Genomic DNA, 19,296 nt, shown 5'->3' with positions numbered 1-19,296 from the left:
GTGGGTTGTTCGAGAATAGGTGCTCTACATGCATGAACTTACTGAATCCTCACACCTAAGAGAAGGTGTTACTGTCCCCGTTTCCAGGCGAGGACAGGAGGCACAGAGGCTGGCGCTCCCTGTAGGTCACAGCTGGGAGTGCAGCCACCCCAGGGGGATGGCTTTGAGCCTGGGTTCTGAAGGCCGCTCACCACACCGCCTCCACCAAGGCTACGGAAACACCGTCCGTGGGGACACGAGCTTTGGGAAGCTTCCCTAAGCCAAGTCTGCACCTTGACCCCACATGCAGTCCTCCGTTCAGAGCACCGCCACCTTCAGGGCCCCGTCTCCGCGTGCCCTCAGCCCAGCTTCAGACTCAGGGCTGGAAGTGGGTCACAGGATGGAAAATGAGAGGGCTGGCCTGAGGGGAACTGGAAGTGTTTGCTATGACGGGAAAGCAGAAGAAAGGGAAAGTCCCTGCCCTCACCCTCCCTGGTGACGGGAGAGGGGTCAGGCCCTGTGTGTGCGAAGGTAGGGAAGGAAGAGAAGGACCAGGGGAAAGGGGGAAAGGGAGGGAGGGCATGTGGGCAGACAGGCAGGGACCTGGAGCCCCAGCAGCTTCTTCAGAAAGCGCTTCAGTTTGCAGCGTTGAAGGCGGACGTGAACGTGCAGAGAACGCCCAGGCCTATAGGGTTTTCTAGCACCAACTCCTCCACATCCCCCACCTACCAAGGGCTCCACTGTTAGCCACACTCTCCCCTGCACCCCCACAGTGTTGGAAGGGACGTCTAGGATGAAGGCGTGTGGCCCCATGTAGGTCTCCATGGCAGTGAGACGAGAGCTGGACAAGTTCTTGGCTCTGCCTGTGCACAAAGCTGCTGGGCGGGGGAGCGAAGGGCAAGATTGTTCACTGGTGTGAGTCACTGTGAACCCCACCCACTTGAGGCAAACTTGGCCAGTTTAAGTGGTGGGAACTGTCAACCGGGCGAGGGACTGTGGCTTTTTCAGCAGCCTCGTTAGCTCTCAGTCAACGAGGAAGCCTCTGGGTGAGGAAACTGTGGCCAGACCAGCAGCGGGCCGTGCTCTCGGCCCCCTGACTGGAGGCTGTGGGGCCTGTGCACAGAGCACCTGCAGACGGAGCCGCCCGGCCACCTGCCTCTGGAGATGCTGGGGCCAGCTCTCGCCTTCCTAGTCCTGTTCCTGCAGGGACGGCACAGCCCAGGTGAGGCCCCTTCTGCATGCGGGGGTGGGAGTGGGGGGGGGAAGGGGGGCCGGTGCTGCATGGACTAGCGGCCAGACCCATGGCGTCAGATCCTGCCCCCTCTGGGTGGTGTGGCTCGCCAGGATCATTTGGAACTGGGCTGAGCACCTGACGGGGGACAGGCTGGCAGAGGGTGGCGGGGCCTTGAGCACAGCCTCAGGCTTAGTTGACCTCTGTGTGGTGGGAGGGTGTCCTTCCTGGCTGCGAGGAGGGCCAAGGAAATAGCCTCTAATTGGGTGCTATTAGCAGCAGAAGGGAGAGGGGCCCTGGGCTTGGGTTTCCACCAGGAAGCGAGTGGTTCTGGGGTCAGAGACCACAGATTGTCCCTGAGGCAGGAAAGCTGGTGCCCAGGTGTCCTCTGCCTGGTGGCCTGGCCCCGCTGGCAGCACTCAGGCCACAGACGCCCGAAGGGGGAGAACGTGCGGCCACTGAGAGCTGCACAGAGAAGCAGCTGGAAGCCTGAGGGGACCAGGCTGCCGCATTCAGTGGTCTCAGCTGCAGGCAGCCCCCTTTGGAGACTTGGAGGCATTCCAGGTTGACTAATCCTCCAGGGCATTGTGGGCGGGTGCGGGAGGGGAGGAAACTGAGGCCCAGGAGTGTGTGTCGGGGCCTGTGAGAAGGCTGAGGTCGGGCTTAGGGGTCAGGAGCCTGGCTTTGGGGATAGAAGGTCGAGACCAAGATGAGATGATAAGACTGAGATGGGGCGGGGCGAGCTCTCCTTCAGCAGCCGGCCCTGCAGGCAGCTCTGCAGCCCTGGCGGGTGGCGCTGGGTGCGGGGTGGGGGCGATGGGCTCAGGCAGCACTGGGTGCGGGGTGGGGGCGATGGGCTCGGTCTGAGGAAACCGCTCGCAGTGTCCTGCAAGGCTGGCCTGGGTAGGCTGACGGAAACCACTCTTGTTTTTAAATTTTAAATGTTTAGTTTGAAAAAATTTCGGAGTTCCAGAGCAATTGTAAGAAAATGCCTGTATATATTTCTTCACCTGGACTCACCAGTTACATTTACTCTCCTTCGCTTCGGTCCCTCTTGTCTCCACATGACGCAGGTGCATAGAAATGTTTGCTGGTAATGGTTTTTGTTGAACCATTTGAGAGTGATGCCCCTTCACTCCTAACTGTTTTGGTCCACATCTTTTAAGAACAGGAATATTTCCTATCATATGACTTCATCACAAGGATCACATTTAGAAAACCTGATACTGATCCCATCGAATACACAGTCCACTCGCAAATGCTGCTCGTTATGCCAGCAGCACCGAGGCCATGGCAGTTCCCTGCCGCCACCGGGCGGACTGGGCGCTCCATCCACCGGCTCGTCCTCTGCAGCACGCCCCGCGCTCCTGCTCCTGCTCCTGCTGCAGGACACGAAGGGACAGTCAGATGCTTGAGGCTCCTCATCTGCTTGGTCCGCTGTTTCCTCGTGTGGTTCGGGTCAACGCGATGCTGGCTTTCTGTTTTTGTGTTTAATCCTCACCCGAGGATGTTTTCCACTGACTTCTTTAGAGGGGGAAGGGGGGGGCGATTTGAGAGAGAGACACTGATGTGAGAGGGACACGTTGATTGGTGCCTCCCACACACGCCCCGGGACTGGTGACTGAAACTGCCTCCCAGGAACGTGCCCTGGACCCAGAACCGAACTGGCGACCTTTGGTGCTCGGGCCAACGCTGTAACCACTGAGCAACCGGGCAGGGCCTGGGTGGGTTGGTTTGTTTCATTTCATCCCCTCAGGAGACACGATGACAGTGAAACGTTTTCTTAACAACTTGGGTTCCTGGGGAGTTTAATGACACGTGCGGGAAACTCACTCTCCAGCGCTGCCGTCTTCCGCAGGCTGCGCCCCGTGGTCTGCGGGCTCTGCCCTCCTCTGCTGCTCAGGGCCTTGCAGCCAGGCTGGCCTGCAGGCTCCTCCCCCCACCCCTCAGGGTTCCGCTCGAACCCGCCTCCCCTGAGGTCTTCCTTCCCCTGAAACGCCCTCCCTGCCGGCGAGGCCCTCCCGCTCGGGCTCACTGCTCTGTGCAGCGCAGCCTCCATTGCACACCTACCCGTTACCTACTTATTTCGTCTCCCGGGCTGCTCGGTGCGTCCGGGACGCAGGTCTGAGGCCAGGCCTCTGTCCGTCCTGCGCAGACTCGGAACCAGCGTGACCGAGCCAAGTGCGAGTCACCCGCTTCTGTGGCCGTGAGGAGGGGGACTCGCCTCCTGTTTCCTCGTCTCTCGTGTGTCAAGTGGGGACAGCAGTGGTGCCCGCTTCCTGGGGCGGCGAGGCCCGGAGGAGGGGCCCAGACCCAGGTGCTGGGAAGCCAGGCCCCGCCCGGCGCGCACGTGGAGGGCGGGCGGCGCACTGAGGTCCCTCATCAGAGCCCAGCCCTTCCCCCACCACTTAACTGAACGGAAAGTAAGAAAGTCTTGCGAGGATGATAAACCTCGACCGTGTGGCCGTTGGCTGAGGCCTCTCATGATCGTAACCAGGAATGTAGGGAGACCTCAACGCTTCCCTTAAGGAAGCACGTGTTTCCCTTAGGAGACATTTAGTTGTATTGTTGCATCATATTGTGAAATATTTTTGTTAAAATATATTTTATTGATTTTCCACAGAGAGGAAGGGAGAGAGAGAGTTAGAAACATCGATGAGAGAGAAACATCGATCAGCTGCCTCCTGCGCATCTCCTACTGGGGACGTGCCCGGAACCCAGGTACATGCCCTTGACCGGAATCGAACCCGGGACCTTTCAGTCCGCGCAGGCCGACGCTCTATCCACTGAGCCAAACCGGTTTCGGCATATTGTGAAATATTTTAATTGTTTTCACGGCAACATCTCCCTCTCCATTCCCACTCCTTCCCTGGACGTGTTTTGAACAGCTGTCTGAGACCCTGGGCTCCACGGCCTTCCTCTCACATGGTTACAGGGTGGTTGGTGCGCAACACGCAGGGGCTAAGGCACGCCGGCGACTGAAGGAGTGAATTCTTTTCAAGCAGCTCAGAGGCAGAGCGGGATGAGTGTGGGTCAGATGAGTGGGGGGAGGGGGGCCTTCAGATCCCTGCCCACAGGAGGGGCCTGTCCTCAAGTTCACTTTGCACCCTAAATTCCGGTTTGGGCTGTGATTCCGAGGAAACCCCACAGGACACACTGGAGGCTGCGAACAAACGGGGGGCGGGGCGGGGGGGGGGCGGGCAGCCCCTGCGGGTCAGCTGAAGGGCTGCGGCCACAGCCACTTCCCAGGAGGAATCCCCTGGCTGCAAGGCGCCCGGCAAGCTCTTCTCCGCCTCACAGTGAGTGGGGGCCTGCGGGGCTCAGGAGAGCGCCTGGGGCAGGGGCGCTGGACCCGCTGGAAGGAGCGGACCTGCAGAAAGCACTGTAGGGCCGGCTGAGCAGTTTCAGCACCACACCTTGCCCACCGCAGTGTGACAGGCACAGAGGACACCGTTAGTGGAACAGAGCCCCGGGCGGACGCATTTCCTCCCGCGTTTCTTCCCCCCTTTCCAGACCCAATCCCCCCCCTCGCGCCCCCCCCCCACACACCCCGGCATCCTTGGCCAGTTCCCCGTGAATGGGGACAGCAGGTACTCTTGTGTTTGGCCTCTTTTGCTCCACATCTGATGAGATGGTACTGTGTGTAGCTGATCATTTCATGGCCGATTGAGATTTCATTGTCTGACTATATGATAGTTTTTTCATCCATTCTGCCATTGCGGAGGCAGGGTCGCGTCCGGGTTTTCTGTGTAATGCTTCTGTGAGCCTTTTGTACGTGCTACGTGAGAGTCATTTCTGGGAGTTAACTGAGGTAGATTTGGGAATTTAAGCAATTAGGTAATTAATTAAACAGCTTCATTAAGCCCTTGTTATGTTCCAAGACATGCAAGATTTTGTGAGGGAAAAAGATGAAACAGATGTGGATTCTATCCTTAAGAATCTTCCCGACTGTTAGAGGAAGAGTCATGGAAAACAAGGAGACAGAAAATGCTGAGGGTTGCTCAGAGGCAAGCTGTGCTTAGAGAAGAAAGGCCTGAGAAAATGGAGCTTCCTGTTGGTGCAGACCCCGGGGAAGGGCCTTGCAGGATGAAGAGGAGTTCGGGAGGAGGGAGCAGGACAGTGCAAGCGGGGAGCAGCCTGGACAGAGTGGGGCGCACGCGGTGACTGGCACCCGCAAGGCGCCGCCCTCCTTTTCTTGGAGAGACGGTGTGAGTGACAGGATGCAGGTGATGGCTGGAGGTCTGGGCTGCCGCGGGAGAGAGGCCTGCGCGCGGCGGGTGCGCGCGGCGGGTGCGCGCGGCGGGTGCGCGCGGCGGGTGCGCGCGGCGGGTGCGCGCGGCGCTTGGGGGATGGGGCGCGGGACCCGCCGTGGGGCTTTGCGGGACGGCCCTGCGCCAGCATCTGAGTCTCAGGCTCCGCAGACCCGCGGCCGCCTCCGGGCCGCCCGCTCCAGCCCTGAGCTGGGGAACCTCAGCGTCCTCTGTCGCTGGTGGAAGTTCCACTCTCCGAGGCCCATGCGCCCCCCGCCCTCAGAGCGACTCCCGGCTGCGGGGTCCGAGGCCTCCGGGTCCTCCCCCCTCCCTCCCTCCCGCGCCGGCGGCGGAGGCCGCAGAACAAAACGCAACAACAAAAAGCAGCTCCAAGTTCTGAGGCCTCGGGACCCACTTTCCTAAGCGGTGGCTCCGCAGGCCCGGTGCCCCCGGCGCGTCCCCAGCCTCCGCCCTCCTCCAGGCGGGCTCGGCCCACCGCCGCCGGGTCCCCACGTCGGGGCCAGCGAGGCCTCGGGGCCGCGGCCGCCCTCCCGTCCCCCGCCCTCGCTCCTGCCCGCCCCGCGCCGCCGCCACCTGCCCCGCCGGTTCCTCCGCCCGCTTCCCACCCACTCCCTCCGTTTCCCCCGCGATCGGAAGTCGCCGGGGCGCCCCTGCCTCCGCCCGCCTCGCTGCTCCCGGGCCGCTCTGCTCCCGGGCGGACGGGCGGGAGCGTCCCGAGCACCAGCGGGTCGTTTCTGCGGCGCGTTTGCCGAAGGCCGGGCCCCGGCCGTGGGGCTCAGTGGTGAGCACCCGCCCAGGACCGGGAGGCACAGTCAGGGCACGTGCCGGGCTCATCCCCAGCCGGGAGCGTGCCCGAGGCGGCCCCTCGGGCTTCTGGGCAGGGACGGTTCTGTCTCCCTCGCCCTCCCTCTCTAAAATCGGCTTAAAAAGGTCCAGTTTCGGAAGCATCTGCAAAGGAGGATTGCCAAGGGAATGGCCGTCTGCATCTGCCGCGGTAGTTCATGCTGAAATTCTCAAACTTACCTTTCGTTCCCTGAACCTGAGAAACATCATTACTTTAGTTACCGCTGATTCCTCCCTTACCCAGAGGCCCCTGGCCTGTCTCTGTGGCTGTTTCTTTCGATGTTGGGATGTGTTTCCTCTTGTTGGGCCCGTTGCTTTCTTTCTTTTGTTTGTTTGTTTGTTTTGTTTCATTCTGGGCATCATATATGAAAACATCTAGAGGTAATTTAATGCTCTGGTTTATGGCATTTTCCTCCAGGAATAACTTCTAGCTGCCTCGAGTAGCCAGCCGGGTTGGAAATACGAGAGATTCTGGAACACTGTGATCCAAGTCAGGGTGCACACGATTCCAGCCCGGGTTTGAGCCTGTGAGAGCTGGCCGGTTTCTTGTTCCCTCTTTAAAAATGTTTTTACTTACTCATTTTTAGGGAGAGAGAGAGGCAGGGAAAGAGAGAGGGGAACCAATTTGCTGCTCCACTTAGTGATGCATTCACTGTTTGACTGGGGATCGAACCCACAACCTTGGGGTGAGGGGGTGCCGCTATCGGGGGGGGGGGTTCTTGTTCACTCTTTATTTTTTTATTTTTATTTATTTGTTTTTTTAAAATCTTTAAATTCTTTATTAGTTAAGGAATTACAAATGTGTCCTCATTCCCTCTTGTCCACTCTTAATTCTCAGTGTGTAGGCATTCCTGGCACCAACCCCGAGCCTGTGGGTGAGGCACCTGCACCTCCTTCCTGACCGCGGCTCCTGAGCTCTGTGCTCTCTGTTCCTTGAGTTGATTGTAAACTCTGCTGAGCGGCTCAGCCTTTCCGCTGCTTTTATGGAATCAGAAGATGCCTCCAGGGAGCAACGGAAAACCGCTAACCCTCTGAATTTCCTTCTTTCCCATTCTGGCCCTTAATATTTCACCGTTTTTGTTCTGTTTTTTTTTTTGCCCTGGCTGGTGTGGATCAGTGAATAGAGCGTTGGCCTGCGGACTGAAGGATCCTGGGTTCAATTCCAGCCAAGGGCACATGCCCAGTTTTGGGCTTGATCTGGGGAGGGGGGCATGCAGGAGGCAGCCAATCAATGTTCTCTCTCATCATTGATGTTTCTATCTCTCTCTCCCTCTCCCTTCCTCTCTGAAATCAATAAAAGAAATATATTTTTTTAAACAAAGAAAGCTATGCCAGAGTGTGTCTTATGATCTAAAACCCCAAAATGCTTTCTTTTTAAGTTTATAATGGTCTCTATTATCCATGAATGAGTGAGATCATGTGGTATTTTTCCTTCATTGACTGGCTTATTTCACTTAGCGTAATGCTCTCCACTTCCATCCATGCCGTTGCAAATGGTAAGAGTTCCTTCTTTTTTACAGCAGCATAGTATTCCATCGTGTAGATGTACCACAGTTTTCTAATCCATTCATCTACTGATGGGCACTTGGGCTGCTTCCAGATCATAGCTATGGTGAATTGTGCTGCTATGAACATAGGGGTGCATATATCCTTTCTGATTGGTGTTTCTGGTTTCTTGGAATATATTCCTAGAAGTGGGATCACAGGGCCAAATGGGAGTTCCATTTTTAGATTTTTGAGGAAACTCCATACTGTCTTCCAAGGTGGCTGCACCAGTCTGCGTTCCCACCAGCAGTGGACGAGTGTTCCTTTTTCTCAGCATCCTTTTCAGCACTTGTCGTTTGTTGATTTGTTGATGACAGCCATTCTGACAGGTGTGAGATGGTACCTCACTGCTGTTTTGATTTGCATCTCTTGGATGATTAGTGACTTTGAGCATGTTTTCATATGTCTCTTGGCTTTCTCAATGTCCTCTTTTGAAAAGTGTCTATTTAGATCCTTTGCCCATTTTTTGATTGGATTGTTTATCTTCCTTTTGTTAAGTTGTATGAGTTCCCTATAAATTTTGGAGATTAGGCCCTTATCAGATATGACATTGGCAAATATGTTTTCCCACACAGTGGGTTTTCTCGTTGTTTTGTTGATGGTTTCTTTTGCTGTGCAGAAGCTTTTTATTTTGATATAGTCCCATTTGTTTTTTTTCTCTTTAGTTTCCAATGCCCTAGGAGCTGTATCAGTGAAGAAATTGCTTCAGCATATGTCTGAGATTTTGTTGCCTTTGGATTCTTCTAGAATTTTTATGGTTTCCTGTCGTACATTTAAGTCCTTTATCCATTTTGAGTTTATTTTTGTGTATGGTGTAAGTTGGTGGTCTAGTTTCATTTTCTTGCATATATCTGTCCAGTTTTCCCAGCACCATTTGTTGAAGAGACTATCTTGGCTCCATTGTATGTTCTTGCCTCCTTTGTCAAATATTAATTGAGCGTATTGGTTCAGGCCAATTTCTGGGCTCTCTATTCTATTCCATTGATCTATATGTCTGTTCTTGTGCCAGTACCAGGCAGTTTTGAGAACAGTGGCTTTGTAATACATCTTGATATCTGGTATTGAGATCCCACCTACTTTGTTCTTCTTTCTCAGAATCGCTGCAGCTATTCGGGGTCTTTTATTATTCCAGATGAATTTTTGGAGAGTTCGTTCTAGATCTGTGAAGTATGCCATTGGTATTTTAATGGGAAGTGCGTTGAATTTATAGATTGCATTGGGTAGTATGGACATTTTAATGATGTTGATTCTACCAATCCATGAACACGGTATGTTCTTCCATCTGTTTATGTCTTCCTCTGTCTCTTTTTTCAACATCCTGTAGTTTTCTGAGTAGAGGTCTTTTACCTCTTTAGTTAAGTTTATTCCTAGGTAGCTTAATTTTTTTGGTGCGATGGTAAATGGGATTGTTTTTTTAGTCTCTCTTTCTGTAACTTCACTATTGGTGTATAGAAATGCCATAGATTTCTTGGTGTTAATTTTGTATCCTGCTACCTTGCCGAATTCATTTATTAAGTCTAATAGTTTTTTGCTGGAGTCTTTAGGGTTTTGTATGTATAATATCATGTCGTCTGCACATAAGGACAGCTTTACTTCCTCTTTTCCAATTTGGATGCCTTTTATTTCTTCTTCTTGCCGAATTGCAATGGCTAACACTTCCAGTACTATGTTGAACAGGAGTGGTGAGAGGGGGCATCCCTGTCTTGTTCCTGTTCTTAGGGGAAATGGTGTTAGTTTTTGTCCATTGAGTATGATGTTGGCTGTGGGCCTGTCATATATGGCTTTTATTATGTTGAGGTATGATCCTTCTACTCCCACCTTGCTGAGAGTTTTTATCAAAAATGGGTGTTGGATTTTGTCAAATGCTTTTTCTGCATCAATTGATATGATTATGTGGGTTTTTTCTTTCAATTTGTTTATGTGATGTATCACGTTTATTGATTTGCGGATATTGTACCATCCTTGCATCCCTGGGATAAATCCTACTTGGTCATGGTGTATGATCTTTCTGATGTACTGCTGGATCCGATTTGCTAAGATTTTTTTTTTAAAATATATTTTATTGAACTTTTACAGAGAGGAAGGGAGAGAGATAGAGAGTTAGAAACATCGATGAGAGAGAAACATCAATCAGCTGCCTCCTGCACATATCCTACTGGGTATGTGCCCGCAACCCAGGTACATGCCCTTGACCAGAATCGAACCTGGGACCTTTCAGTCCACAGGCTGACGCTCTATCCACTGAGCCAAACCGGTTTCGGCCAATTTGCTAAGATTTTGTTGAGGATTCTGGCATCTATGTTCATGAGGGATATTGGCCTGTAATTCTCTTTCATTGTGTTGTCTTTACCTGGTTTTGGTATTAGGGTGATGCTGGCTTCATAGAATGAGCTTGGAAGTGTTCCTTCCTCTTGGAGTTTTTGTAGTAGTCTGAGGAGAATAGGTTTTAGTTCTTCCTTGAATGTTTGGTAAAACTCCCCTGTGAAGCCATCTGGTCCTGGGCTTTTGTTTGCTGGAAGCTTTTTGATGACTGCTTCAATTTCTTCCATAGTTATTGGCCTATTGAGATTTTTAGATTCTTCCTGATTGAGTTTTGGAATGTTGTATTTTTCTAGGAATTTGTCCATTTCCTCCAGGTTGTCTAGTTTGTTGGAGTAGAGCTGTCCATAGTATTTTTTTAACAATCATTTGTATTTCTGTGGGGTCTGTTGTTATTTCACCTCTACCATTTCTGATTTTGTTTATTTCGGTCCTCTCTCTTTGCTTCTTGGTGAGCCTGGCTAGAGGTTTGTCAATTTTGTTTATCCTTTCAAAGAACCAGCTCTTGGTTTCATTGATTTTCTGTATTGTTTTTTTGGTCTCTATGTCATTTATTTCTGCTCTAATCTTTATTATCTCCTTCCTTCTCCTCACTCTGGGGTTTTCTTGTTGCTCTCTTTCTAATTCTTTGAGTTGTAGAGTTAGATGATTTACTACCATTTTTTTCTTGTGTTTTGAGATAGGCCTGTAGAGCTATAAACTTCCCTCTCAGGACTGCTTTCATTGTGTCCCATAGGTTTTGGATTGTTGTGTTTTCATTGTCATTAGTTTCCAGGATGTTTTTGATTTCTTCTTTGATCTCATTGGTAACACAATCAATATTTAATAACATGCTATTCAGCTTCCAAGTGTTTGTGTATTTGGGGTTGTTTTTATTGTAGTTTATTTCTAATATTATGCCATCGTGGTCTGAGATGATGCTTGGTATGATTTTAATCTTCTTGAATTTGGGGAGACTTTGTTTGTGACCCAATATGTGGTCTATTTTTGAATCTGTCCCATGAGCACTTGAGTGGAATGTATATTCCATGGCTTTGGGGTGAAGTGTTCTGAAGATGTCAATTAAGTCCATCTGATCTAGTGAGTCATTTAGGATTGCTGTTTCTTTGCTGATTGTTTGTCTAGAGGATTTATCCAGTGATGTCAGTGGTGTATTAAAGTCCCCTACTATGATTGTATTGTTGTCGATTTCTCCTTTGATATCTTCCAGGAGTCTTTTTTATGTATTTGGTGCTCCTGCATTGGGTGCATATATGTTTACCAGGGTTATATCTTCTTGTTGTATTGATCCCTTTGGCATTATGAAGTGGCCTTCCCTATCTCTTGTTATGGCCTTCACTTTGAGGTCTATTTTGTCAGAAATAAGTATTGCTACCCCAGCTTTCTTTTCCTTTCCATTTGCCTGAAAGATATTTTTCCATCTCTTTACTTTCAGTCTGTGTTAGTCCCTTCTAATGAGGTGGGTCTCTTGTAGACAGCAAATGTATGGGTCATGTTTTTTTTTATCCATTCAGCCACTCGATGTCTTTTGGTTGGAGCATTTAGTCCGTTTACATTTAAAGTTATTATTGAAAGGTACTTGTTTGTAGCCATTTCTTTTTTTGTGTGGCTGTTTTCTTTCTGAGCTTTTTATTTCTTCCTTTTACACCAGTCCCTTTAGCATTTCGTGCATTGCTGGCTTGGTGGTGATAAACTCCCTTAGCCTATTTTTGTCTGTGAAGCTTCTTATTTCCCCTTCAATTTTGAATGATAGCCTTGCTGGATAGAGTATTCTTGGATTCAGTCCTTTGCTTTGCATCACTTTGTAAATTTCCGTCCATTCTTTTCTGGCCTGATGTGTTTCTGTTGAGAAATCATTTGATAATCTAATGGGAGATCCCTTGTAGGTAACTTTCCGTCTCTCTCTTGCAGCCTGTAAGATTCTCTCTTTGTCCTGAACATTTGCCATGGTAATTATGATGTGTCTTGGTGTGGGTCTTTTCGGGTTCACCTTGTTTGGGACTCTCTGGGCTTGTGTGAGTTGTTTCTTCCCCACCTCAGGGAAGTTTTCTGATATTATTTCTTCGAGTAGGTTTTCTAATCCTTGTTCCTCTTTCTGTTGTTCTGGCACCCCTATTATTTGTATGTTGTTTCGTTTCATGTTGTCCCAAAGCTCCCTTAGGCTCTCCTCCTGTCTTTTAATTTTTTTCTCCAATTGTAGTACAGTTTGGGTGTGTTTTGCTTCCTTGTCTTCTAATTCACTAATTCGGTCCTCCGCTTCTCTTAGTCTACTGTTGATACTTTCAATGGTGTTTTTTATTGCAGCTATATCGCTCTTCATTTCTTCTTGGGTCTTACATAAGTTGTTGATTTTTTTCATCTGTTTCTTCTTGCTTCTTGCATAAGTTGTTGATTTTTTCATCTGTTTCTTCTTGCTTCTTGCATAAGTTGTTGATTTTTTCCTCCATCCGGTTTATGCACTCTAGTACCCTTATTCTGAATTCTTTTTCTGTCATGTTGCATGCCTCTGTATCACTTAGCTGCTTTTCTGGCGAGTCCTCTTTTCTTTCCTTTGGGGGTTTCTTTGTCTACCCATGTTTGATCTCACTGACATACCTAGATGTTGAGTCGTTCAGTGGCTGCTCCCTGGGTGGCAGTGGCTCCTTGGGCTGTGGTTGCTCCTCAGGCGGTTGTGGTAGCAGCTGCTCCTCAGTTGGCAGCAGCTCCTCTGGTGGGTGCTGTTGACAGCTGTGGTGGCTCTTCTGGCTGGTGGGGGGAGGCTTCACGTACAGCTGCTGTTCCTCAGACAGAGGGTGTGGTGATCAGGAGGCTGTTGTTGCTTGGATCTGCTGCGTTGACTTAAAGGCACAAAATACAACACAACAAGGCACAACGTACCAGGCACTGAACACAAATATATTCACGATATTAATAACCTCAAGTAAAGGTGACCACCCAAATTAAGAGAATTAGGGGATAAGGAAGTAAGAAGATAAAAAGATAAAAGTGAGCCAAAACTGGCTTGGCTCAGTGGATAGAGCGTCGGCCTGCGGACTGAAAGGTCCTAGGTTCGATTCTGGTCAAGGGCATGTACCTGGGTTGCGGGCACATCCCCAGTGGGAGATGTGCAGGAGGCGGCTGATCGATGTTTCTCTCTCATCGATGTTTCTAACTCTCATCTCTCTCCCTTCCTCTCTGTAAAAGTTCAATAAAATATATTTAAAAAAAGAAAAGAGAAATAAGAAAAAAAAGGAGTGCAAAAATGAAATTGGGAAAAAGGAGGGGGGGGGGAAAGAAAAAAAAGAGCAAAAAGAGAGAATGAAGTAGAAGAGGGGAAGAGACTATTTATATGAGGAGAAAACTCCGATAGAACCGCCACTAATCCCAACAAATTCCAGCAACAGATCCCTGGAGATGAATGCAAACTACAAACACCCAGTAATATCAAGAGAGGCAAGGGAAAACAGAAGCACAAAAATAACCGGGGCGGGGGGGGGGGGGGGGACCAGCAGAAAAAAAGAAAAAGCAAAACAACCTCACAACCATTCCTTAAAAAAACCACAAAACAAACAAACAAACAAAAAACAATATACTCAACAATCAAGCAAACAGCAACAAAACATAGAAAGATAAAAGAAGAGAAAAAAATTTTGGATAGTGAAGAAAGATAAGGGATAGGTGTATAAGGATTTAGAGCAGTGGATTGGAAATAGGATATATAAGTAGGGCGAAATTTTGACAGGTGGTAAAAAGAAGGAATAGGGAAAATCTAAAGCAGGAATAGGGTAAGAGAAACAGGACAACAAAAGGGGAAAGTGAGGTGCCGGGAGCCGGTCCATCCTTGCTGTTTCAAGGGACCTGGCATATATGGCATATGGTTCTTAATATGTTTGCTCACCTTCTTGGCGCTGTGTTTTAACCAAGGTCACCTCTCTGAGAAAGGTTGAATCCCCAGGTAGGGATTTTCCCCTGAAGTTAGGGAGGGAATAAAACCCCTCAACTAAGTGCCAGGCGGGTAATTAATCACTTTAACTATGAACAATCATGCTTAAGCTACATAATCTTTACTCCCTGGAATGGAGATAAGAAATGTCCTAACCTTTGTAATAGAGATTGATAGGATTGAATCAACTGGTATAAATACAGATGTAAAAAGACAGCAAGACACAGAACTTAGAAGACAGAACTTAGGAGACAGAACCTAGGCACAGAACCTACACAGAACATTCTCTAGAGACAGAAGAACTTCGCTGGAGAGAGCATGGCAAAAGATCCTGGACTGAACCTGACTATAGAACATGGCAAGAGAACCTGACTAGAACCTGGTGACTGAACCTGGCTGGAGAACCCAGCAAGGGAACATGGCTACAGAACCTGGCTGGAGAACCTAGCAAGAGAGCATGGACACAGAACCTGAGCAGAACCTCTCTGGAGATCCAGACCAGAACTTGGCTGGAGATCCTGGCTGTAGATCCTGGCTAGGCTGCTGATCAACTGAACACTGTCTCCGTGTCCTTCCTTCTTCGCCGACTCCGTCTACGCCTTTGGGAACCCCTGGACCTGCTGGGGTTGGACCCCGGCAGTGAGGAAGAGGGTTTTAGCATAGAGGTAAAATTGAGGTAGGGAAAATTGATGCTAAGGGAACAATGAAAATAGAATGGAGAATACTAATCCCAAAATAAAATAAAGAGAAAATAAAATGGCACTGAAAAAATGGTAAAGTGGTAGCAGTAATAATACTGGTTAAAAATAAAAATGTAGTAATTAAAAGGGTAAGATCAGGTGATGGAAAAAGAAAAAAATTGGTTTCTTAATTAAAAGGTGAAAAAAGAAAAAAAAATTGCAGTAGTGAAGGTCCTTCGGTTCTTCTACTCTTCAGTCTGGCTCGCCTTAGTCCTGCCAGGTATTCAGGAGAGTGTTGAATTTCCCTGCGATACACTGTTCCTCCATGTTGTAAACCACAGTCCTGATTTTAAAGCAGGTCGTATTTGTGTCCCAGACTGCCTTAATTTGTATTTACCTAAGAGTCAGTTTGTGGCTCAGCCTCTGGGTGGCAGTATTTTTGGGTTGGCCTCTGAGGCTATACAGCTTCTCTATCCAGTAGCAAGGGTTTATTTTCTCTATTGCACTTAAAACTGGTTTGGGGAGGTCAACTGTCCAGAGCTGGTTCTTTAATCGTTACCCTGCTCTGTGTTGTTGCTGGGATTGAAAATCCCTCTATAGGCCAGACCCTGTTAACTCCCAGGGACTAATCAGATTATTTTAATCCTTCATCTCGTTCAGGGTGGAATCTGGGTGTGGCTGTGCTCCTTGCCTGGGGGCTAGGTGAAGGAGTCCCACCCTCTGGAGAGAATGGCTGCCCCAGTCCCGGGCCCAGGGGTGTCTCAGCTCTCAATTCACTGCCACCTCTCCTGGCCCCCCCTCGCTCCTCAGCCTCTCCCCAGATTCCACTCATCCACACCTTCTCTCTCTCATCAGCACAGGTGAGTGTCTGTATCCAAAATGTCCTATGAACAGGATTCAGTGAAAACAAACAAACAAACGCCGGCAGTGGAAACGGGGAAGGCTGAGTTTCTGTAAGCTCTTCTCTTACCAGCACTGCATGGTCTGGTCAGCTCCTCAGGCTGCCCCCTTTAGGCTCAGTCCTCTGTAATCACAGAACCCAGATCTCAAATCCCCTGGCGCCAGCAATCCCGTGGATCTCCTTTCCCCAGTCAGGGGCTGTGCCTGTCCCAAGAGACGCGGCTGTCTGCCATGCAGTCTCCCTCTGACTCTCTGGGCTCAGAGGTCTGGCCCCAAAACGCTTTCTTATAAAAATTTTTTTTCACCATTTTATTAGCTCTCTGATGCCTTTAACAACATGCTCTTATATTTCGCCCATTTTTTCTTAGTTATTCTTAGTGGGAGCATTGGTTAGCATGTGTCTACCTGGTCTTCCATGATCAGAATTAAAATTCCTTAGGTGGTCACTTCCTCAGGCACTAAGTGGATGCTGTGGAATTAAAAGTAGGATCTGGTCCCAGATCCCGGATTCTGGGGTCAGGAACCTACTTCCACAGGAGGCGGTCGGGCTCCTCCGGGCTCCGGCTCCAGGGGGTAGTGCGGACGGACGGAGCGCCCGAGGCCCTTTCTGTAGGCTTACCCATGACTTTCCATTCCCTGGGCCTTGGCGTGCGGGCCTGCTCTCAGGTGGAAGAGTCTGAGGACCACGGAGACGGCCATGTGGTCCAGCCAAGCCCTTTAATTATTTGGTCAGTGTCTGCTAATTAGACCAGATGACCTTCCGGATGAAGCTGGGGCTGTGAGGGAAGCCAGTGTCGGCAGCCGGGGGAAGGAGGGCCTACTCTTGCATGAATGTCATGCATCGGGACTCTAATAAATAAATGAAAGGATTCAGCCCTCGTTGGTTTGGCTCAGTGGATAGGTTCGATTCTGGTCCAGGGCACATGCCTGGGTTGCAGGCTCCATCCCCAGTAGGGGGCGGGCAGAAGGCAGACAATCAATGATTCTCTCTCATCACTGATGTTTCTATTTCTCTTTCCCTTCCTCTCTGAAATCAATAAAAATATATTAAAATTCACCTTCTAAAGCCAAATTGGGTTGCAAGCTCATTTTTCTCACTGTATAATTAGGGGTCGTGACTTTTAAGTTCTTTCTAAATCTGTTTCCTCGCTTGTAAGATGGGGATGAGAACCTTGTAGGGCCACTGTGAAGTGCAATGGTTAACACATGTAGAGAGTTTGTTTACCTGCCTGCGCCATGGTGAGAACTTGAAACATTCACTCTCATGAGGGGCTGTGGGCGCCTTCCGAGCTCGGGGAGGAGGGGTGCCCATGAGGATGTGTGCTCTCAGGTTCAGGCTCTGGGCCCCTCGTAGCTCAAGGGAAGTCACGTCCAGCTGCCCCCATGCTGAGGCCTGGCGCCCTTCCTGTCCGCAGCCGCTTCCTCTTGCCCGGAACCCCTGTCTCCGGATGGACCTGTGGTGAGACCTTCGGGCACGTCTTTCTGCTTAGGGCCCGGCCACACCCCGACAGCCGTGAGGTCTTTTGACTGGAAGGTACAGCTGCGCTCAAACCCAAGCCCTTGTGTGCTGTTCACTTGGAAGAATGATTCTAGGCGGCATCATGCGCATCAGAATGCCAGTGACTGCAACAATAGGCTCAATTTTAGCACCAAGGAGTTAAGGCTCCTGCTCAAGGCCGCTCAGCCCGACGACAGCGGCACCTACTCCTTGGAGGTCACCTTTGAGAACGGCACCGTCAGGACCCACCGCTTCCATGTGTCCGTGTTGGGTGAGTGCCCCTCCCGGCGCGCAGGCTGGTGCTTGAAGCGCCTTCCTGATCAGAACCTCTGCTTCCAGACCCTGTGGGGAAGCCCGAGCTGCAGCTGCTGGAGCAGACGGCGGCCCTGGGCAGTGGACAGTGCCGAGTGACCCTGAACTGCTCGGCCTCCGGAGGTGGTGATGTGACCTACACCTGGTACCGAGGGGGCGAGAGGATCCCGACGCCCAGGAGCCCCTTCCGACTGGAGGAGCAGGTCGATGTCAACGGCGGGCACATATACACCTGCAACGTCAGCAACCCCGTCAGCTGGGCGCACCAGAGCCTCCAGCTCGGCCAGGGCTGTGGGAGCGCCCCCCAGAGTGAGTGCAGCGCTTGGGGCGGGGACAAGGCGGAGGGTGCTGGGCCATCGCCAGGCTCAGGAGCAGGAAGACGGGAGGACGCTCAGGAGCAGGAAGACGGGAGGACACCCCGGGGCTTGGAGCCCTTCCCCAGGGTCCTGGCCTCTAGGCACACAGGTGCTGGGCAGCCAGGCCGGTCTGAGGCTGGGAGGAATTTTGTCCCCATCAGAACCTCCGGAAGACAGCATCTTCCTTCCATAGGAAATGCCTCGTTGTCTGGTGAGTGACAGCCCAGCCTGGCTGTGCGTTGTTTTCTTCTGAGGCTGTCGGGGACCTGCTTCCTCCTCTCAGGGGGCACCTCCCCAAGCCCTGTGGTCCCAGCGCAGCCCTGGGTCGTGGCGGCATCAGACGGGCACCTGGCGGAGGCACTGCTCATTGCTGTGTTTCTCCGAGGGTTACCCGGAGCCCACTTTGCACCACTTTTCTCAGATAAAGACCTAATGTGTGTCCGCATGGGCAGCACCCGCCTGCAGCCCTGTCTTCAAAGGCCTTGTAGCCAAACAGGAACAACAACATAAGCTCCCACCGCAAAGGGAAACAAGCAACTGAAGCGCGGGGCCGGGCTCTCGTTCCGGCGTCTAGAAGGTTCAGCAATCTGGAGAAGGGCTGTGTGTAGCTTAATCAAGAGTCCAGAGACGAAGCATAATTTTGAAAGGCATTTGGGGGTCAGAGGAGCCCAGCTAAAGAAACTAAGATCTCCTCGTCTCAGGGCCCCATGCTTTTTATTAACACAAATTGTCCTGAGAGGAGGCAGAGATAGACACATCAAAGGGTCAGGGTTCTATACAGAGTCCATTGTCAGATTGGAAGAATCGCCTACGGCTGTTCAGGTGTTTGGCCAGTGGGAGGCAATAACATGTAGATTAAGATGCCCTGAGCTGTCTGGCAGCAAACAATCAATTTAATGCATCCTTTTCAGGTGGGGAAATGCCTCGCCACTCCAGTGATTCAGCCCTGCTGTCATGCAGCATGTGGCCAGCCAGGCCTTCACTCACAAGCTCTGTGACCTCGAGCAGGTCATCACCTCTCTGAGTCCAGACAGTCTCCGGGCACAATGGGGAGCGCCTACTAAACACCTGGCAGAGCTGCTGCTCAGGGAAGTGGGGTGATGTCTGCGAGGAGCCTCGCCAGCAGCACCTGGGGCACTTCCCTCCTTTCCCTGCGCTGCTCGCCCGCGGCACTTACCTCGGCTGCGGCTGCGTGTGTGACAGGCCCTGACGCAGAAGTCCACGCAGGAAGGGCAGAGGTCGCAGAAGGCGGGACGGAGGTGGCCTGGCCCAGAGCAGACATGTTTGTTGAGTTAAAACACAGGAATGTTCCTGTGTAACAGTTACTGAGCTTGGCATCTGTCAGATGCTCTTAACTTGCTGTGTGGATACACTGACTCCTTCCTGTAAGCGAGAAAACAGGCCCAGAGAGGCTAAGGAGCTTGCCAAGGGCACAGAGCG

General features: G+C 50.8%; 1 protein-coding gene across 3 annotated transcripts in view; it reads left to right on the top strand.

The window, feature by feature from the left end:
• Positions 1-875: 875 nt before the first annotated feature.
• Positions 876-19,296, top strand: part of CD244 (CD244 molecule) — a 29,086-nt gene continuing 10,665 nt past the window's right edge. For all 3 annotated transcript variants that reach the window (XM_059675648.1, XM_059675647.1, XM_059675649.1), the window contains exons 1-3: positions 876-1,201; positions 17,106-17,459; positions 17,528-17,809. In XM_059675648.1, the coding sequence (XP_059531631.1) occupies positions 1,144-1,201; positions 17,106-17,459; positions 17,528-17,809 (694 nt within the window). In that variant the 5' untranslated portion in view covers positions 876-1,143. The remainder of the gene's footprint in view (positions 1,202-17,105; positions 17,460-17,527; positions 17,810-19,296) is intronic.

Source organism: Myotis daubentonii, chromosome 18 (assembly GCF_963259705.1).
Source record: "Myotis daubentonii chromosome 18, mMyoDau2.1, whole genome shotgun sequence".
In the NCBI taxonomy this organism is placed as follows: domain Eukaryota; kingdom Metazoa; phylum Chordata; class Mammalia; order Chiroptera; family Vespertilionidae; genus Myotis; species Myotis daubentonii.
Note: the sequence above shows the minus strand (reverse complement) of the source record. Positions and strands in the feature narration are given on the sequence as shown.